The sequence below is a fragment of the Rhinolophus sinicus genome, linkage group LG04 (genome assembly GCF_036562045.2).
Source record: "Rhinolophus sinicus isolate RSC01 linkage group LG04, ASM3656204v1, whole genome shotgun sequence".
NCBI lineage: Eukaryota > Metazoa > Chordata > Mammalia > Chiroptera > Rhinolophidae > Rhinolophus > Rhinolophus sinicus.
The window spans coordinates 144,485,986-144,506,632 of record NC_133754.1 but is presented as its reverse complement, the minus strand read 5'-3'; the positions used below and the strand labels follow the sequence as shown (position 1 = coordinate 144,506,632).

The 20,647-nt window shown below is 34.4% G+C and overlaps 1 protein-coding gene across 5 annotated transcripts in view; it reads right to left on the bottom strand.

The window, feature by feature from the left end:
* Positions 1 to 3,130: 3,130 nt before the first annotated feature.
* TMC1 (transmembrane channel like 1) overlaps positions 3,131 to 20,647 on the bottom strand; it is a 241,737-nt gene continuing 224,220 nt past the window's right edge. For all 5 annotated transcript variants that reach the window (XM_019736716.2, XM_074330564.1, XM_019736715.2 and 2 more), the window contains 5 exons: positions 18,980 to 19,219; positions 14,359 to 14,484; positions 10,806 to 10,884; positions 10,652 to 10,703; positions 3,131 to 4,729 (listed from right to left, as the gene is read on the bottom strand). In XM_019736716.2, coding sequence (XP_019592275.1) covers positions 4,707 to 4,729; positions 10,652 to 10,703; positions 10,806 to 10,884; positions 14,359 to 14,484; positions 18,980 to 19,219 — 520 coding nt within the window. In that variant the 3' untranslated portion in view covers positions 3,131 to 4,706. The remainder of the gene's footprint in view (positions 4,730 to 10,651; positions 10,704 to 10,805; positions 10,885 to 14,358; positions 14,485 to 18,979; positions 19,220 to 20,647) is intronic.

Genomic DNA, 20,647 nt, shown 5'->3' with positions numbered 1-20,647 from the left:
GTAATCTGAGAAACATGGCCCTTAGCAGTAGCAGCAACACAAAAACTAAACTTCTAATAAAATACCAGGAATTCTACTTGTCTTCTTCAATTTGAAGAAATAACTTTAGACCAGTTATTTTAATAACAAAATCATAATATAAATTCAATAATTATGACCAAGTTTTTAGTAAATCAAATAAAATAGGAAAAAAACAGTTAATATTGCAGGTGGCACTTTAGATTGCTTTAGCATATGTGGATGAGACTTAATTTGATGTAGCATGTGAAATTTGGCTTCCAAAATAATTTTACATATTTTTCTAACCTTAAAACTCTGAAAAAAGAATGAGATAGTTCCTTAAAAAAGCTTTGTATGACCACAAGGAAAACAGTATCAGGAGAAAATTTTAGTGACATTTAAAAGTAATTACTCTGAATTAGGAAATACATTTTTCAGTATAAAAAATAGTTGTACCAATAAATACACCCAAACTGTCTTCAAATATATACACTAACAAGTTAATGTTTTTGCAAAAAGATGTGTTCTAAAAGGACCCAAATTTAATATTTAATCTTTAAATAATCAATCTAAATGTACCAGAGTAAAATAGTTCAACTAATTTTGCTGTATTAACACTAAAGAATATTTTATAGCCATTGAAAAATATCCTGAAGTAATTTTTATGAGAAAATGTTAAATAAGAAAGAATAAAAACTAAATATACTTTATGATCCAAAATATTTTATTGAGTCTCTGTATGAATCTAAAAAAAAAAAAATATTAACAGAAGTTATTCTGGGTGGTAGAATTATGAGGTCCTTTTACTTTCTTAGTCTATTAAAATTTTCTAAATTTGCTGTGATGAAGATGTACCACCATTATAAGTTTTTAAACTAACCGTAAGGATTTATATGAATGCTTCTTGGTATATATGAAGATATGTATTATATAATATCTAAGTTCCCAGAAAAGTTCAGATATTTAATATACACATTTTTGCATTATTCAAAATTATTAATTCACCAAGACCTATCCCGAGAAAGGTAGCTGGACCTTCCAAGGCCAAGTACCCAAGGTGATACATTACAAGAAAACTTAGAGAAAAAGAAATCTCATATAGGAACTCCTGTCACCATCATGATAGCATTTCCTTCTTGTAGGAAGTAGATGTGAATAAAGACTATGACAGTAGTTTATTTTTAAAATATGCTTAATTTTCACTATCTCTTCCAAAACATCAAATGCATATCTTCATTGAAAGCTGGGAACATGTGCCAATTTCATTAAGTTTCTTGCTTTTGAAGTCTGTTTACTTATTATTTTGGCATATGTTTCCTTACAAATAAATTGTAGAGATACTCTCATCTTTGTAAACCAAATAAGGAAAAAGAAAGTTATAAATGGCTATTATTTAGGCCCATATTTTTGACTCAAGGGAGGTAATAAAAGTTATCAAACTCCCACCCCGCCCTCATCTCATCAGTTTCCCATCAGAAACACTCCCATAGTTTTCTCCACAGGAACTTGGTTTTCCATTGCATGTGTCCCATTCACTAAGCTTATGATGCCAATTCTGAGGTTCGGGATTATTTGTCCATCGAAACATCTTAACTTTGGAAGAGGACTGCAAAAGGTGAGGATAAATATCTGAATTTTGCTTGATATATACTGTCAAGCACTTGGCAGAGACTAAGAGAGAGCAAATTTCTTTTCCAATTTCTATCTGATAGTGTACTGTAATATCTTTGTCATTTTAAAGAAAGGTACAGTTTTGCCCTACATGGGAAGGCAGTATTGATTTTGTTCAATTCCAAAACAGTTTTGCAAATTCTAGTATTATTCTGGAAGATACTAGAAACCAGAGATCAGTATGGTAGGTGGGGCAAAACAGTGGAAGAAAATCTAGAGAGCAGGTGATATCTGGGATACATATGTTTGATAAATGTTTGACACACAGTGTTTGATAAATGTTTATCAAATGGATGAATGTGCACAGGCCTCATCGTGGTTTCTAATAATCATGTACCCAGTGTGGTTCCAGTGTTTATTACCAGCCTACTCCCCCACAATCTACACATACACTTTTGGGAAAAGGCTAATAAAGCAAAGTGAAATAGTCCAAGTTTCATCCAAGTTGACTGGATTAAAGGCAGAGTTCCAGTTCACAAAGGGCATTGGTGTACTAAGCAGGGAAACTGATGCAAAATCTCTTCTTATCAACTACTCCACTGAGGAATGAAGAAAGCAAAGGCTGTACCTCTAAGGCAACTAAGGAAACCACATTTCACCATACAGTAAGACTTGAGTCACCAATACATTTCCAGACCTGTCCAGGGTGAATTCTGGCTCTGGTATTTGTAGCAATCCATCAGGATAAGAAAACAAAGTTCAGATCAAAGTTTTGTTAATGTAAAACTCATGATATGGTTAAAGCTACATGGTCTTCTCAGAAGCCAAAGGAGATAACTCAAAGAATGTGCTGAACTACAGGTTTTCAAATGAATGGTGAAGCTCTTCAGATAAGTAAATTTAGTTTTTGTATATATTTGTCAAAATTTATTTTGTATTTATCTCAAAAAGAATAAAAGATAAAGTCCAGTTTGTTTGTTTATTTGCTCTCTAAATTGTTCCTATGACTTTGATCTTTAGATATGGAAATAACGATATAAAAATAAAACATATAAATAAACCAAAGACAATAAGAGCCCTTCTAGTGCAAGGCTATTTTCTGAATAGTTGTAAAACAGCTTTGGAAGTGGCATTCACTGTTTCAGATATGTGTCCATGTGGTAGTATGGGAATATTTTCAACAGCTCTCTGGAAACTGAAAGAGTTAAAATTTTGAAAACTGCTTAACTTAAATCAGGTGGGTATTTATGTGCAATTAAAATCCAACTTGTTTTTTTAATGTATAGAAAAACTGAAACTTATCTTATCATGTCTGAATGCTTATACCATGAGCATTTGTTCAAAAAGTACATTGCCTTTAGGAGATGAAGACCTTGGGGGACTGTTTGCCATCTATTATCATCCTCCTTATAAAATAGGTCAAGAGCAAGGAAGTGTAATTCACATTGTAAATTTGGCAACATGTATAAACCAATTATCTAATCTTATTACTACACAGTGCAGAAATGATACAAGCAGAAATAAGCACTAGCTTTATTTACTCATGTTCATTATAATCTGAGACAATAAAGTCAGCATATCAACAGATAATTCCATTTCTTACATCACAATAATATGTTCATGCAGATAACAGAAGCTTTTGTTTCACAGTGCAACTGCTGTAAGTTAAATTGATTCAATTTAATTAACAAGCATTTATTCAGCGCCTACCTATGCTCAGCACGATACAAGGCATACAAAGGAATTAGAAGTTACGATCTCTGTTCATAGGAAGCTTATGATCTGGATAGGAAAGATAATCAATACATACAAGAAACAATAAAGAACCCTTACAAATCACAGGAAAATCAATAAAATAATAAAGTCTATCAAGGGAATGATATGATTGGGAATGAAGGCTAATCTGGAAAATTTGACCAGAGGCAGTAAGTCTTGAATTTGGTTATGAAGGAAGTAAATAGCACATGGATTGGTGTAGGAACAGGGTGATCATTCTATGGCCAGTTGAAGATTGAAAAGAAGAAGAAACTCAAAGTAGGGTAATAAAAATCAGCAAGTCATTTGCAGGGAATGGCAGGCAAATTGGCTTACCTCTGGAAAAGGACATTATGAGTTAGGAGATGTAACTGAAGTCACACATCAAGGCTGGCTAAGGGCATTAACTGTTACTATTCAAAGTCAATTTAAACTTTAAATAAATAATAATGCTTAAACACATCTATAAACTGAAGCCCCCCGCCCTCCCATAAAAGTGTGTGTTTTCCTAATCTTAATAAAAAGCAAAGAAAAAATATAGAATATGAGAATCTAAGCTCAAGATATATGACCATTGGAGGCCAAATGATCAGACTATGATGAAATAGCAATCACTTATGGTGTAATTTAAACAAACAAAAAACTCATAAATAATAGAGTTATCCAAGACCCATGCACATCCTCAATGTCAGAGACCTTCAACCCTGTGCTGATCAGGCCCCTAATTCACTTAGGATATTTCTGCAGAAAAAAACATTTTATTTCATACTAAATCCAGCAGCAAATGAAAAGGTCTTGGGTGTATATTTGTGGAGGTCATGGATGGAGAGACAGGTAGGAAAAAAAAAGAGAGAGAGAAAACAGGGTGTTGGTTTCAAAAAATGAGTTAATGAAGGCTTACAATGAATAATTATGAAGCTATGTCTAAACTTGGAAAAAGAGTGCAAAGTAGTCCTGCTCCCAGGCCAAGGAAACGAAGGCAGAAGTGTATAAAATGAAAGTCCATAATGAGCCAAAGGTTTTAAAATGAGCCCATTAACTAAACGAGGAACCCATATTGCTGAATTAAACCCTCTTTTAAACTCAATTTGTTAAGAGAAAAATGTCAAGAAAATGGGTCAGGGGAGAGAATAACTGTGTAGGAACAAATCCTTAATTTGAAAATGGTGGAGATCCTTCTTGTCTAACTGGTGATGCCTTATCGACCAGTACGACCTTGATAATCCATCAGGGTTAGGACGGGAATAGCATAATGCTTGTTCTCTGGGCCTTCACATAAGTCATTGTTTTTAAACAGCAAGGCAAGGAGTACTTCTGAGGCCCCAGCACATCCATGAAAGTTACTGGCCACCAGCAGCTGCAGCTGTTCAAAACAAACAAAAACAAACAAACAAACACACAAATAACTAAGATAAAAAGCAAATAAAAATTTTGCTTTCAGTGTACTTAATTGTTCTGAATGAGGTACCCTGAAATCTGTATCTTCCAAATGTGCCCCAGATTGAGTTTCTATATTCAAAATATACTTTATTTCTTATTTTACAAAATTCTTACAAATTCTAAGGATAGGAGAATGAAAGTTCTGTTCTTTTTGTAACATTTATTCATTACTGCATATGTAATTAATATAGAAATTAATTCCTTTCATATTACCAATGAAATAATTCCTCATTTAAAAAAAAAGAATTTCTCATTGTCCAGCAGATATTTGGTAGAGATTTACTGAGTGGCTGTTATGTTCTGTATTAACTCCTGGCTTAACAACTATGAATATAGTTTCTGCCTTCACAAAGGTTGTATGTATTTTTAAGGAAAAATTATGGGAAAATGTCAAATAAGTAGCATGCTATAGCATTATATCATTATTTAAAACAATAAAGATAGCAATAAGCCTTAACTAGAATTCAGATCAAGAAGTCAGAACTTTTCACTCACCACTCTAAACACTAATTGGATAATGTTAAATTATAGTCACAATTCAGAACAAATACAAAAGCACAGCAGATACACGTGACATACATGATTCCAACTTTTTGGTACTTACAAGAGACTCATTTTGGCTTTAAGGACACATATAGACTAAAAGTGAAGGTATGGAAAAACATATTCTATGCAAACAAAAACCAAAGGCAGGGATGAAAAAAAAAAAGCAAAAGGCAGGGATAGCTATACTTATATCAGACAAAACAGATTTTAAGCCAAAAACTATAACAGGAGACAAAAAAGACCATTATATATTGATAAAGGGGACAATTCACCAAGAGGATATAGCAATTGTAAATTTATATACCCAACATCAGAATATTTATATATTTATGTAAATATATAAAGCAAATATTAACATCTGAAGGGAGAAATAGACAGTAATAGAGTCTATTTCTAAGAGCAGGGGACTTCAATACCTTACTTTTAACAATAGATCCAGACAGAAAATCCATAGGGAAACATTGCAATTAAACTCCACATTAAACCAGATTGACTTAACAGACATATATAGAACATTTCATCCAACAGCATAATACACGTTCTTCTCAGACAGATAAAACCTTCTCCCAGATATATGATATGTTAGGCCACAACACAAATCTTAATAAATTTCAGAACATTTATATCATCTCAAACATCTTTTCCAACCATAATAGTATGAAACTAAAAATCAATTACAAGAAAACTGGAAAACTGGAAAATTCACAAACAACACGCTTCTTAACAACCAATGGGTAAAAGAAGAAATAAAAAGGAAAATCAAAAACTACCTTCAGACAAATGAAAATGGAAAGACAACATACTAAAACTTATGGAATATAGCAAGAGCAGTTCCAAGAGGGAATTTATAATGATAAACACTTACATTATGGAAGAAAAAAAAAGATACCATATAAACAACCTAACTTCATATTCAAAGAATTAGAAAAAAGAAGAACATACTAAGTCTAAAGTTAGCAGAAGGAAAGAAATGAAAAAGAGCAGGTTAGAAATAAAGACTAAAAATGCCTCTTGTCAAAAGATACAAAATAAATAAAATAAAACAACAGTAAAGAGAGTTGTGAAATGATAAACATATACATGGTAAAAATAAAGACTGAAAGGACAATAAAAAAGATTAATAAAACTAAAAACAGATCAATAAAGCTGTTTTTTTGAAAATATAAACAAAATTGACAAAAACTTTAGGTGGACTAAAGAAAAAAGAGAGAGGACTCAAATAAAATTAAAATGAAGAGAAGACATTACAGCTGATAACAAAAATATTAATGATCATAGAAACCATTATGAACTATATGCCAACAAATAAGATAACCAGAAAAAAAGTGAATAAATTCCTAGACTCTTACAACCTAACAAGATTGAATCATCAAGAAATAGAAAACCTGAATAGACCAATTACTAATAAGAAGATTGAATCTGTAATCAAAAACCTTCCAACAAAGAAAAGTCCAGGAACAAATGGCTTCACTGGTGAGTCCTACCGAACATCTAAAGAAGAATTAATATGGATCTATCTCAAACTCTTCTAAAAAATTAAAGAGGAGACAAGGCCAGCATTACCCTGATTCCAAAGCCAGACAAGGATACTACTGGAAAGAAAATTATAGGCTAATATTCCCTGAATCCTCAACAAAATATTAGCAAACTGAATTCAACAGTATGTTAAAAGGATCATACACCACGATCAAGTGGGATTTATTTCTGGGATGCAAGAATGGCTCAACAAATTAAGAAATGAATATTGTAAATCAATAAATGTAATATACCACATTAACAAAATGAAGCATACAAATCATATAATCACCTCAATATATTCAGAAAAAGCACTGGACAAAATTCAAATTCCTTTCATGATAAAAACTCTCAACAAATTAGGCATAGAAAGGACATACCTCAACAAAATAAATGCCACATAGGACAAGTCCATTGCTAACATATTCAACAGTAAAAAGTTGAAAGTTTTTCCTTTAAGATAAGGAATAAGACAAGGATCCCCACTTTCACCACTTTTATTTATTAATAGCATAATACCAGAAGTCTTAGCCAGATCAATTAGGATAGATAAAGAAACAAAAGTCATCCAAATCAGAAAGGAAGAAGTAAAATTGTCTCTGTTTGCAGATGACATAATATTATATATAGAAAAGCCTAAAGACTCCACCAAAAAACTGTTGGAACTAATAAATGAATTCAGTAAAAATGTTCTCGCTTCGGCAGCCCATATACTAAAACGAATTCAGTAAAACTGTAAGATATAAAATCAGTATACAAATATCATTTGCATTTTTATATACTAACAACAAACTATCAGAAAAAGAGAAATAGAGAAATTAAGAAAACAGTATCATTTGTACTAGCATCAAAAATAATAAAATACTCAGGGATTAAATTTAACCAAGGAATTGAAATATCTGTACACTGCAAACTATAAAACATTAATGACAGAAATTAAAGAAGACACAAATAAATGAAAAAATATTCTATGTTAATGGATTAGAAGAATTGATATTGTGGAAATGTTAATACTACCCAAATCAATCTACAAATTCAGTGTAGTCCCTATCAAAATTCCAATGGCATTTTTCACAAAAACAGAAAAATAAATCCTAAAGTTTATATGGAACCACACAAGACTCCAAATAGCCAAAACAATCTTGAGAAAGAAGAAAGCTTGAGGTATCACACTTCCTGATCTCAAACTATATCACAATACTATATTAATCAAAAAATATGGCATTGAAATAAAAACAGACACAAAGATTAATAGAACAGAATAGAGTGTCCAGAAATAAACACACGCATACATGGTTAATGCATTTTTTAAAAGATGCCAAGAATATGCATGGGGAATGGATAATCTCTTCAATAAATGGTGTTCAGAAAACTGGATAGCCACATACAAATGAATAAAACTGAACCCCTATCTTACACTATACACAAAAATCAACTCAAAATGATTAAAGACTTGAATGGAAGACTTTAAACCTTAAAAGTCCTAGAATAAAACATAGAGAAAAAGCTGCTTGACATTGATCTTGGCAATGATTTTCTGGATTTGAAACCAAAGCAAAGGTAGCAAAAACAAAAGTGAACAAGTAGGACTACACTAAAGTAAAAAGCTTCTGCACAGAAAAGGAAACCATTAATAAAATGCAAAGACAACTTAGAGAATGCGAGAAAATATTTGCTAGTGATATATGTGATAAGGGGTTAAATCCAAAATATACAAGGAACTCATACAGCTCAATAGTCAAATAAATAAATAAATAAATAAATAAATAAATAAATAAATAACCCAATTTAAAAATGGACAAAGAACCTGAATAGACATTTTTCCGAAGACATACAAATGGCCATAACTGTACATAGAAAGGAGCTCAAAGTCATTAATCATCAGGGAATGAAAATCAAAACCACAATGAGATATCACTTCACATCTGTTAGGATGTCTATACTGTGTTTCCCTGAAAATAAGACCATGTCTTATATTAATTTTTGCTCCAAAAGACGCATTAGGGCTTATGTTCAGGGGATGTCATTCTGAAAAATCATGCTAGGGCTTATTTTCTGGTTAGGTCTTATTTTCGGGGAAACATGGTATCAAAACAGCAAAAGATAAATGCTGGTAAGGATGCAGAAAAAAGGGAACCTTGTGCACTGTTGGTAGGAATGTAAACTGTCACAGCCCTTATGAAAACAGTATGGAGGTTCCTCAAGAAATTAAAAATAGAGTTATCATATGATCCAGTAATCTCACTTCTGAATATATAACCAAAGGAAATGAAATCATCTGTATTCCCACATTCATTGCAGTATTATTCACAATAGCCAAGGTTTAGAAATAATCTAAGTGTCCATCTATAGATGAGTGGATTAAAAAAATGCAACACACACACACACACACAATGGAATAATATTCAGCCTTAGAGATGAAACTGGAGGGCATTATGCTAAGTAAAACAAGCCAGATAAAGATAAACACTGCATGGTCTCACTTATATGTGGAACCTAAAACAAACAAAAAAATGAATTCACAGGAAAGGAGTAAAATGGTGGTTATCAGGGGCTGGGGGAAATAGGGACAGGTTGCTGAAAGGGTACACAATTTCAGTTATAAGAGGAATAAGGTCTGAGGCTATAATGCTATAACATGGTAAATATTATATATATGATAATACTGTATTGTATAATTTCAATTTGCTAAGAAAGTAGAAATTAAAAGTTCTCACCAAACAAAAAGTAAATATGTGAGGTGATGACGTGTTAATTAACTCAGTGGTGAGAACCCTATCCTAATGTATATGCTTATAAATCATCACATTGTACATTTTAAATGTATTATAATTTTGTTTGTTAATTACACCTCAATAAAGTAAAAAAAAAATTTCAATGCAATTAAGAAACAAGTAGCTTAATGATGAAAAAAATAACCTAAGACAAACAAAATCTAAGGATACAGCTGCATTATTCCGCTGCCATAAGGTTAGCCAACATGAAAGGAGGGCAGTGTTGAAAGAACCACCAAAAAACGCAACTCAGCCCTGATCGCTTCTAAATTTAGGGTAAAACGTGATCTGAAGCCATACATACTACTCTCCAGTTCATGTGTGTAGACCGACACATTTTTTTTTTTCGACTTAAACCAATTTTATTTGAGTTTTTATTACTTACAAAGAGGAAATAAACCCTATGCACATAAATGGTTTTAAAGTTAGGAAGGAGGGGAAAATTGAAAAAGATTTTCACTGAACTTCTTAGGCATCACTTTTCCATGGGGAATGCAAAGCATATCAGTAATTTTGGCAAATAGAAATAAACCTCATTCTAATGTTTTAAAAATTAATGAGATTAAAAAGAAAAGTTAATGAATAGGAAAAGGCTTTGACCATCAATGATGGTGAGCTCAGAGCATCCTCATGGGACATTCCCAGTGTATCCTTATATGTATAAAAATGGTCAAAATGGGCAAGAGTCTGCATTTGTATCTGCTATTTACATATGACTATGTGGATTTTTTTCATCGTCTGTCAGTTTGTAACATCACATTCCTATCACTATTTCTAAGTTTACATTCTTGAATTTGTCGTCTTTTCTTTCTCCCACTGGAAAACAACCAAACCCTCTGGATATGACGCCTGAGAAGGGCTAAAAGGTAGACAGTAGGAATGTGGAATCATTTGCTTAGGATAATAATGCCACTATGCATCAAATGCCCCATTCAGGAAAAAAAAAAAGAAAAAGAAAAAGGAAGAGCCTACTATTTGTAGGGGAAAAAAATTGCAAACGTATTTCCAACCTGCTCGTGCAGCTGCCATTTTCTTGTTTCGCAATTTGTTCTCCAAAGCTTGCTACACAATGAAAACAGGAGAGAAGAACATGAGATTTCCTGATGTTTTCTGCTATTTGGCATTTATAAAGGCATGATTTCTGTGAAATACATTGTATCTTACTTGTTTCATCTTCTTCTTTAGATCCAGGTTTGCTGCCTTCTGGCCCTTTGCAGTGGCGTTAAGGTAATAGATGGTCAAACTGAATTTAAAAAAAACAATAAAATTTATGGTGTTTTTCAGTTCCTCAAGATTCCTCTTAAATTTACATTAACTAAATCATAGAATGCTGGCACGAGAGTAGACTTTAAGGTATTTTCTACTTGGAACCTCTTATTTTGTAGATAAAAGACTGAGTCAGGGATACAGACGTAAAGAAGCATACTCAGTTACAGAGTGACTAAGGATGGACCTAGGAAACTGGGCCCCAAAGCTCTCTCTCCACAGCTCTGTCTATTGTACCTCATTGCCTAATTTTAGATTCTTCTTGAAAATGTGTTAACATCAGTTTAAATTATAATTAAAAGTAACATTTTAAATTGATGCCAGTGGCATCCAAGAGAATGGACTATCTACTGAAGCTTAGGGAATGTGTCGAATAAAACGGAAACTGACTTTCTGCCTTAAATTCCTTCCTTTACTAAGAATACAGTCCTCACAGTCTTAGTTAATTAACATGATTTGTTTTTCATCGGATGTATTGTTTGCATTTCTCCTTCCTTCAGAAAGAAAATGGTTTATAACGTAATACTCTTGGCTTTCAAATGACATTTACATTTCTAAAAAGAGCAAATTCCAGCCAAACATTTCTGCAAAAATCAGTATGTCCATCTTCACTTAAAGCAAAACAAATAAACAAAGAAAGAAAATGTGCAGTTAAAAAAAATTAAAAAGGTAACTGGCATTGCTCTTCGTTGCAAATAACTGGATACTGAATACATTTCCTCTACTCAGCAGCATGCCAGATTACGTCCTTTATGAGCCATCTGCTGCTAGCAACATAATTGTTGAGATGGTTTAGCTGAGTTTAAGCTCTTATATGAGTGGCAGGAGTTTGAATGAAATTACATGCATAAAAGCATCTGGTACAATATCTGGCATGGAGTAGGTGCTGAATAAGTGTGTGTGTGTGTGTGTGTGTGTGTGTGTGTGTGTGTGTGTATTAGGATTTTCTTACAAAAATACCTCGATTTGGGGGATGAACTCCAAGACCTCACAAGTCATTTACAGTTTTGGAATTCTCTATCACTTTTTTCTTCCTTGTGTTGTTCCCTAAATAAATATTCGTTATGCGTCATTTTTTAGTCTCCAAAGGAATAAAACTAGTGCAGAGAACTATCCTAAATTCTACTCAGTTACCAAAAACCACCTACGCTGATTTTAATATAACCCATTGGGGAAATTCGAAACACTTGTAACATTCTGTAATTAAAGGTAATAAAAACCCAAGCCAATCGTCTGGGCCCCATAAAGTGAAAGATGAGACCTCAGGATTTGAAAAATCAAATCAGCTATAAACTGAAATTTGGGTTTTAAATCAGAACCCCAGAACAAAAATCAAGCTTGTAGGACATCTATTTGACCTTCTAGCCTGCCAGCTTTCCTCTAGAGAGTCTGTATTAGCTGACAAACAATGGTCTCCAGGGCACATCTGACTCCCAGCCTGTTTTGTGAGGCCCAGGAACTGAAAATGGTTTTCACACTTTTAAATGGTTATATAATATTCTCACTTTTGCCTCTTGACCTACAAAGCTTAAAATATCTACTGTCTGGCCCTTTAAGAAAACTGTGCCCACCCCGGTTGTAAGGTTGTAGACCAACCCTGCCAAGTGGCTTCCAGCCCTTCTGAACATGCCCAGTCATTCTGAACTCAGTGTTTGATGCTGCAAATGAGGGGGATGGGGGTGGGAAGAGTGGAGTGGGGGGATGGGACTAAGAGGTAGGAAATAAAAAGACATGGATTTGAATTAACTTACTAGGTATTTGATTTGGGGCAGATCACCCATGTGTTATCAATAATATGATCACTGAGGCCAACTTCTTATTGTGGAAACTTAAGTAGTTAATATATGAATAATGCCTGGAACAAACGCAGTATAAGTTCCTCTTCCACACTCCCAAGGCAGCTTATTAAATCTTTAATTAGTGGCATTAGAACAGTGTTGTTCCTTTGCTTAAAAATAAATCTGCCTCTCAATCAGTTAAGATAATAGTAGTAAAATCTGACATTAAGTTTTATGTGTTTTATTTTTTGTTTTTTGTTTTCCCAAGCAAGACGTCATTTACACCACTAAAGGGCCTTGACGCTTAAAAGACACAGAATACTTAACCGGCTCTCAGAAGCCGCTATATCATGAAAACATGGAGAAGGAAAGTCACTTCAAGGGCCATCCAGTGAAAACATACTGCATCCAGCAGGTCATTTTCTAACACATCTGCACCAGTGATTTACTATCAGATTGTAAATGCCACCCCACGATCAAGGTTCTGTAATATATAATAGTAATCTGTTTTACTGTTTAATTATCCCTACAGGCTGTTAGCTCTTCCTCAAAGAATGTGTCACGTTGTAAAAGGATGAAGGTTGGATTTACTGTCAAAGTCCTACCAATGCCATTTTGCTCTATGCTCACCTAGGGAAAAATCACTTCACCCCTCTAAGTCACTTTCTTAATTTATAAAATTGAAGGGTATGACACATGCCTTCACTGATGTGGCTCAGGGCCATGAGCATCGCAAAGAAGATGATAACAAATTGGCCTAGACCCAGTTCATTTACGCCAAACCTCTGGGCGTTCTCTCCCTAACATTTCCTATAGTTTTCATTTTAATTAAATAAATCCAACCTTTGGTGTTAGCTTTGTTTCTAAAGGGTGGTCTCAGACTTGCCTTCCTTGACTGACAGAAGTGGCAGTTCCAGACTTTCTCTTTAGGAGGGTCTTGGGGTATAAAAGGGAGGTCTAGAGCACGTTGCATAGCAATTCCATAGCAAGCATAAACTGTTACTTAGAATGTAAGTTTATCTGTGGTGGCCAAGAATCAGAAGCCCATGAAAACAATATGGGCATAAAAGCCCCCTCCCAAGTTCCCCTTTGGATATCACCTCTCACTTTGAAGGGATAGACTAAATGACCTTTCTGAGATCCTTCTGTTCCTCTGATTCTATTACTACGGAGACACAGTTACTGATGACCTTCTAGGAAAAAAATGACAGGGTGACTTTTAAGACCTCTTAAGCCCTGAGCCCTAAAATACAGCCTTTAGGGCCCCCAAGAGGAATATTAACTTAAAAGTTCATCATTTCTGTGTATTCACAGCCATCTGCTTTATGGAACAAGAGGTGGAGGCCAGGATGTGGGGGCAGCTCAATGTGCTGATTAGATTTCGCATTTATGTTTCCCTTACTTTAGCTGTTGACTGGTAATTATTTTGGTTACTTGGGAACAAATCTTATAATCCTAGGCAGGCAAAGATGCAGATGGCTGTGAATTACACACAGTAAGGTCAGACCATGGCTCATTAATTTTAGCCTCTTGCCACCATGCAATAGGCACTGAATTTGGTTAGGTTACAGAGCAACCCTTAGAGAGAGTGAGAGAGCTGAAAAAGCTGAAACTTAAAAGCAGTCAGGAAGAACATTACAAAGGCTCTTTCTATGAGGAAGGAAAATACATACACCATAACCAAAGCCACAGCAAGCATCAGTGCAGGATTAGAAAGCTGTCTCAAGACCATTGCCATCCAGCTTGGGAAATCATGCTCCAGTGTTTCTCCAATGACTTCGAACATCCTATTTTTGCCACTGTAGGGTGGGGAGGGGAGGGAGGGAGAGGTGCAATGGGAAAGGAGAAAAGTTTATTTAAAACATATGAAAAACCATGGTTACAACAAGAAAACTAGAAATCTTTCTCAAACATTGTCTAAGTATGCTTCCAGGTTAGGACTCATGTTTCACTATAACTCCTGATGCTGTGACCTCATACTCGTGTTGTCAACACATGGGAAAGATATGAAAAATGTTATCCCAACCTAAACACATAACCAAACAAGGTAGGAAATTCAATATAGAATTAGAAGCAGAATTTTTAAAGCTGTATTTCTAAGATTCTGATTGAAATGTATTTTATAAACAGCTCATCAGTCTACCCCTTGGCCGGCTATTCTTGTCGGAGAATACCTACCCTCTTTGGGGTGAATAAACAGTGCACTCAATTTTTTAATTAGCCTTGGAAATGAACATAAGGGATAGCTTAACAGAACCAAATCCACAAATAATCTAATATATCTCTCCATGCAGTACTTCTATCTCATTTTCCATTAGACCCCTTTTATCAGAGCTATTAATAGGTAACTGCATTGAATGTGGAATCCTTTGTCTCTCAGTATTGTTTCTGGACAGGTCCTAAAAAGTACTAGCTCAGTTCCACTGCTAAGAAAATAAAATGGGAAGAAAAGGAAAATAAACCTTAAAAGCAATGGTCCTAAATGGGTTTGTTCTCAACTCATTAAGATAAGAACCAGCCCCTATAAAGCAGAAAAACGGGAGATGTCTCTCTTAATTTAGTGTATAATATTCAAAATATAAAGTAATAACCATCATGCTGAGTTATTTTTTCTGTTTATGAACACTGATTTTACTATGGAAAAATGTAATTTTCAGAAAAGATACTAGGTTGATCACTAAGTTTATGTATCATCAGAATATAATATTAATATACTTTGCTTTCGCTTTTGTTTTTTAATTTTTAAACATTCTTAGCTACTAAATGAACATGACCCATACACTCCAAATCAAATCTTTTTTCTCCTGAACTAACTAATAATATCTTTCAATAGACTGGGAGTGACTCCAAGTATCTTGTCAGGAGTCGCTGGACTACAGCAGTATAAATTTTGCTTCAAAAATTATAGATCGACACACTAATTAGCAAGACCTATGGTACACAAGGGGGGAATGAAGTTTACAGACAATTGAAGATTATATCAACTATTCCACTAAATTTTCTTGTTCATCCATTCTAACTGACCATCCTACCCCCCAGCCGTATAGAATACAGCCAGAGTAAGAAGGTAAGCATGGAGGAGAGAAGAAAATCCACTCTCCCTTTTCCAGCCTGTTCAGCTACAGCCAATGAACATAATTAGAATGAGGGGACTGGAATTTTGCAAAATAATCCCTACCTACAAATTTCTTCTTTGTTTGCCATTGTATCCCAAATGCAAAGTTATTGGCATCTCTGGGGATTCTTGGGTGCCTTTTCCAGAGCAGGTCTCTTACCAAGAGTCTGGATATCTTAATCATGCACAAACTACAGAAGCAACTAAAAATCCCTGGCAATCCCTTTCTCTGACAGTTTAGCCAACTTGTGTCATTTCACGGTATTCCCAGAAGTCACTATACCGTCAAGTGAAATGCTACAGTACTTAACCTATAGTTTTCCTGTGGACATAGCTCCATCCACCCTAGATTAGAAGAGTCTCTGAGCAGGCGTGTCTTTCCAGCCAGACTGAGAGCTCCACAGGTCCAGGGTCTATGCCCAAGCTAACCCTACATCTCCTCTAGTGCTTAGTGCACAATAAGCAGTCATTATTCACTCAATTCAAATAATTGGCCAGCACTCTACTATGTTCTGGACTCAAAGAGCTGAAAATATTCCCCACCTCTAGAAATCAGCTATAGTATTAAGAAAAATAAATACATAGAGTAATAGCAGTATCACAAATAGGTAATAGCAGTATCACAATATAATATAAACCTGAACATAGAGTATGACCTCAGTTATTTTTTTGTTTTGTTTTAATCTGCATAAAAAGAAAACCAGAATACAAAATGCCAAAATGTTGAGTTGCTATTTCAGGACTTTGGAGGTCATGGGTAGTGTTTATTTTCCTGTGAAAATGTTTCTACAGTTTCCAAGTTTTCTGTGACAAACACGTATCATCTTTGCAGTAAGATGAAAATACATTAAAAATGCAATTACCATAATGTTCGCAGGGAGGTGTGTGAAAACCTGGATAACTAGAAATTGTTCAGAATTATTAGTGAGGGGGTTGGGGCAGAAACATCAAGTGTCAGGAAATATGGTGGAACCATTAGAAGAATTTCCTTCATCTGGACACCAAAAAAAATATTTAAAAAAAATTTGTTGAACTATTTAAAGTAAATCCATTTACTGGTCAATTAGAACAATTTTCTGGGAAATTCACCCTCCCTAGCCAGGTCTTATGAAACCAAAACACGGTAGAGTATCTCATCAAATTGCTTTGCAGAATGGGTCTTCTAGGGTATTGTAGCCACCATATCTGAAAACATACCTGTATCTGGGAGCAACTGGCCATCACTGTGGTGTCTCCATTAACTTACCTCAAATACATATTTGCCATTTTGCTGCCCACCGAGGAGCTAGGCAGGGTCAGACACTCTTAACTGCCTAGGCAGGCTGGGCAAACCACCACAACCTCAGGATCCCTAAGGATGGCATGTCATGAGGCTTCTACTAATACATGCTTTCTCATCTCATTTCTAGGGCAGAACAACCCTTTTAAACTTTAAGTTCAAACAAAGAAAGTATACATTCTTCTGCTTCAAAATGAGGAAACTAACAGGAAAAATAGATTATCAAAATAGAATAGCGATAACCCCGTTCCCAATTCTCTACTGAAAATATTTAGATTTCCTTCATCTCAAAATAGTGATATATATGTAGTAATTTTGCCTAAGTGTACCAATTAGGAAACACATGATCAAAATCAGATATTATGCCTTAGAAACAGACAATTTTTTTTCCCATTAGGAGTAACTCAGTGCGATATAAAGAAAGGTAGAGTTAGGGCTCAACAAGGCTAAAATTGTACAGTTATTGTACATGTCTAACTCAATGATATTTTTAATATGAATGCACCTGTGTAACCAGGTGCATTCCCTTGCAGACCACTAAGTTCCTTTGATACATTTTTCTGAAAAGGATCAACTTCCAATTAAAAGTTGAAAGCATACCTAAAACTTATCCTAGATATTTAGTTCTGTGGGTAACTTGCATTTAAAACAGAAGTCTTTGAACGGCTTATTGCTTGAACTTCGTACTCTGAGAATTATCAAAGATTTAGTGGGGCCAACCTCTTTCAAGAATGCAATTTCCTATTTAGTCTCCAGATGTCACTGTCTGCATTATTTATTTCAGCACGCTGGGTGGGGTGGAGGGGCAGATGAACAGGACTTGTCAACATCAGCTTCCTGAATTGAAAGAATTCCAGCAGTTTTTGCCCTATCAGCTGGCTTAACATTTTCTTTCTTTCCTTTCCAGCAAAGCAATCATAACTCAGATTATCATTAGAGTGAAAAATGCCTTTTTTTTTAACTTAAGTCAATGGGCAACAAACCTTTTTGACTTTAATGTAATGACTTGGTTCTGACAACATGATGGGGAAATTACATGTGGACATTATAGCATCATGCTTCTCATTCACATGGCTTTTCACATGCACGTTTTCTTCACGAAAAAGGAGTAATAACTCAAGTTCATGCTGCTCAGTGGTTCAACATGCTGAGATATTGGGGAAGACTTGTGGTAGAGTCATGTCTAAGGCCCTTTAGGGAATGAAATCTCAATCCTCCATATCCTAGGGACTTTGCTCTCTTGGTAAGTGTCAGAGAGAGAACTCTGCCATAGAGAACTGTAGAAAGTACATTCCCAATTTGGATCAAAGAGCCTTCTTGACTCTTTATTACTGACTTGAGAGATTTACCCTTGTTATTTAGGGAGAATGCATGTGAGCAACAGCTTTAATTTTTTACTGGCCTGTAACATTTTGAATTATAAATTGTGTGACCCGCTTCATATTCATTATTATCTCATAATGATTCTCTGTCCTAGGTAGCATGTAGGGTAATCTATATTTATTTATTTTTATTTTTTTATTTTTTCAATTTGGTGTCCATATAGCAATAACTTCAAATGTCTGGATGTGAAGACCTAGCATTAGGAAAACTTTCACATCCAGACTAGCTCTTCGCTATCTCCTTATAGGGAAATAGCTCAGATTCATTGTCCATGTTTGACCCAGGTGGAGCCTAGAGCAGTTATTTTCCCTTTTATGATTCCCAAATGATGAAATGGATGGAACTTGCCTAAGACTCTCCATGTCACAGAATGAGCCTGAATACCCAAAGGATCTCATTCCTACATACCAAAATGTCATTGTTTGAAAAAACAAAAACAATTCATACAATGATTGACTATTCCTATCTCCATGCCTGAAACAAAACTACCCCCAAATAGAATTTCAAAGACAAGAACCTGAAGGGGCCACAATCGAAAGATGGCGGGAGGCATACTATCATGTACAGAACAGGCATGGTGGACAGGAAGAGGATGAGTAAGAGCATGCCCAGGTAGAAAGTATTCCCTTTGGACGATTTGAAGACTCTGGCCTCAGGAACATTGCAACACATTACGGCCCAGCCTTGGAAGTACATGGATACGTAGAGTCGAAGAATATTGATGCCTGGGAGGCTGGGAGCAAAGAAAGAGCCCATCCTAGAAAGGAAAACAGAGGAGCTCTGATCAATTCAAGTCTTCATGCCATAACAAGGTCACACAGCATCTGTTTATTTCATAACACGCTTATTTGTCAAAGGCAGAAAATGTATTGCCACTTAAAACCCTTTTTATAAATAAATTTGACTAATCTGTTTCCATTTTCTATGCATGTTTCACTGTCTCCCTCATTATTATAGGTATTATATACATAACTCCTTCGTAGAAATTATGCAGATCACTAACCATACCTGCTATCATTAGCAAATTAAACTAGAATAAATAGTATACATACTACATTTGTTTTTCTTGTCTTCTACTTGTAAGATAAACTTCATTTCCCCTAAGATTCATATCATTGATTAATATATCCAAAAAATTAACTTTTTTTTAAAGAATTGACCTTTAAAACCACATGTTCTATTCAAATAAACTGCATATTTGGATTAAATACATTTTTGTTGTGGCTAATTAATTTTTTTTAATGATAGAGAAAAAAATTAAAATAAGTTTTTCTTTTTTCAATGTTATTACATTTTCTATTTGTGGCTGCTACGGTGTTCAGAGCTCATAGGGATGATGTATTTGTGTTTAATAATATACTATGTTTTGTTGATATCCTTTAACACTATGTGTTTTTGAGCTGAAAATTAAACACAACCATTTAATTTAGTTTATCTGTTTACTTTCTTACTTTTGTTTGTCCTGGAAATCCACTGCTACGTACGTCTAATTTTTTTTATTAAATTTATCGTGGTGACATTGTTTAGTAAAATTATATAGGTTTCAAGCGTACAATTCTGTAATACATCATCTATATATTGCATTGTGTGTTCACCACCCAGAGTCAATTGTCCGTCCATCACCATATACTTACTCTCTTCTACCTCCCCCTGCCCTTACCCTCTGGTAACCACTAAACTGTTGTCTTTGTCTATGAGTTTTTGCTTCTTTGTTTGTCTTGTTCATTTGTTGCTTTCAGTTTTATATCCCACATATGAGGTGAAATCATATGGTTCTCGACTTTTTCTGTCTGACTTATTTTGTTTAGTATGATGATTTTTAAAAAGTATTTTAAAATGCCACTTTTAAACAGTAACCACTTAGGTGAGGTCACTTTTACTTTGACGGCTTCATTGGTTATCTCAACAAAATAAATTTTAATTTTCTATGATGAAAAAAATCCATTAGTACCATAAAACCATATTAATGGCAAATTATTAGTCGAAAACCAAAAAGAGGTTTTAGAAATTATTTATTTTAGAAGCTAAAGCAGAGTCCTATCTTTTAAACTGTCCAAACTATTAGGTGGGTGCAAAAGTAATTGTGGTTTAAAAGGTTAAAAATAATTGCAAAAACCACAATTACTTTTGCACCCACTTAATATAATAAAGTCCTCAGCATTTCTAGTTAGGGTTTTAACCGATC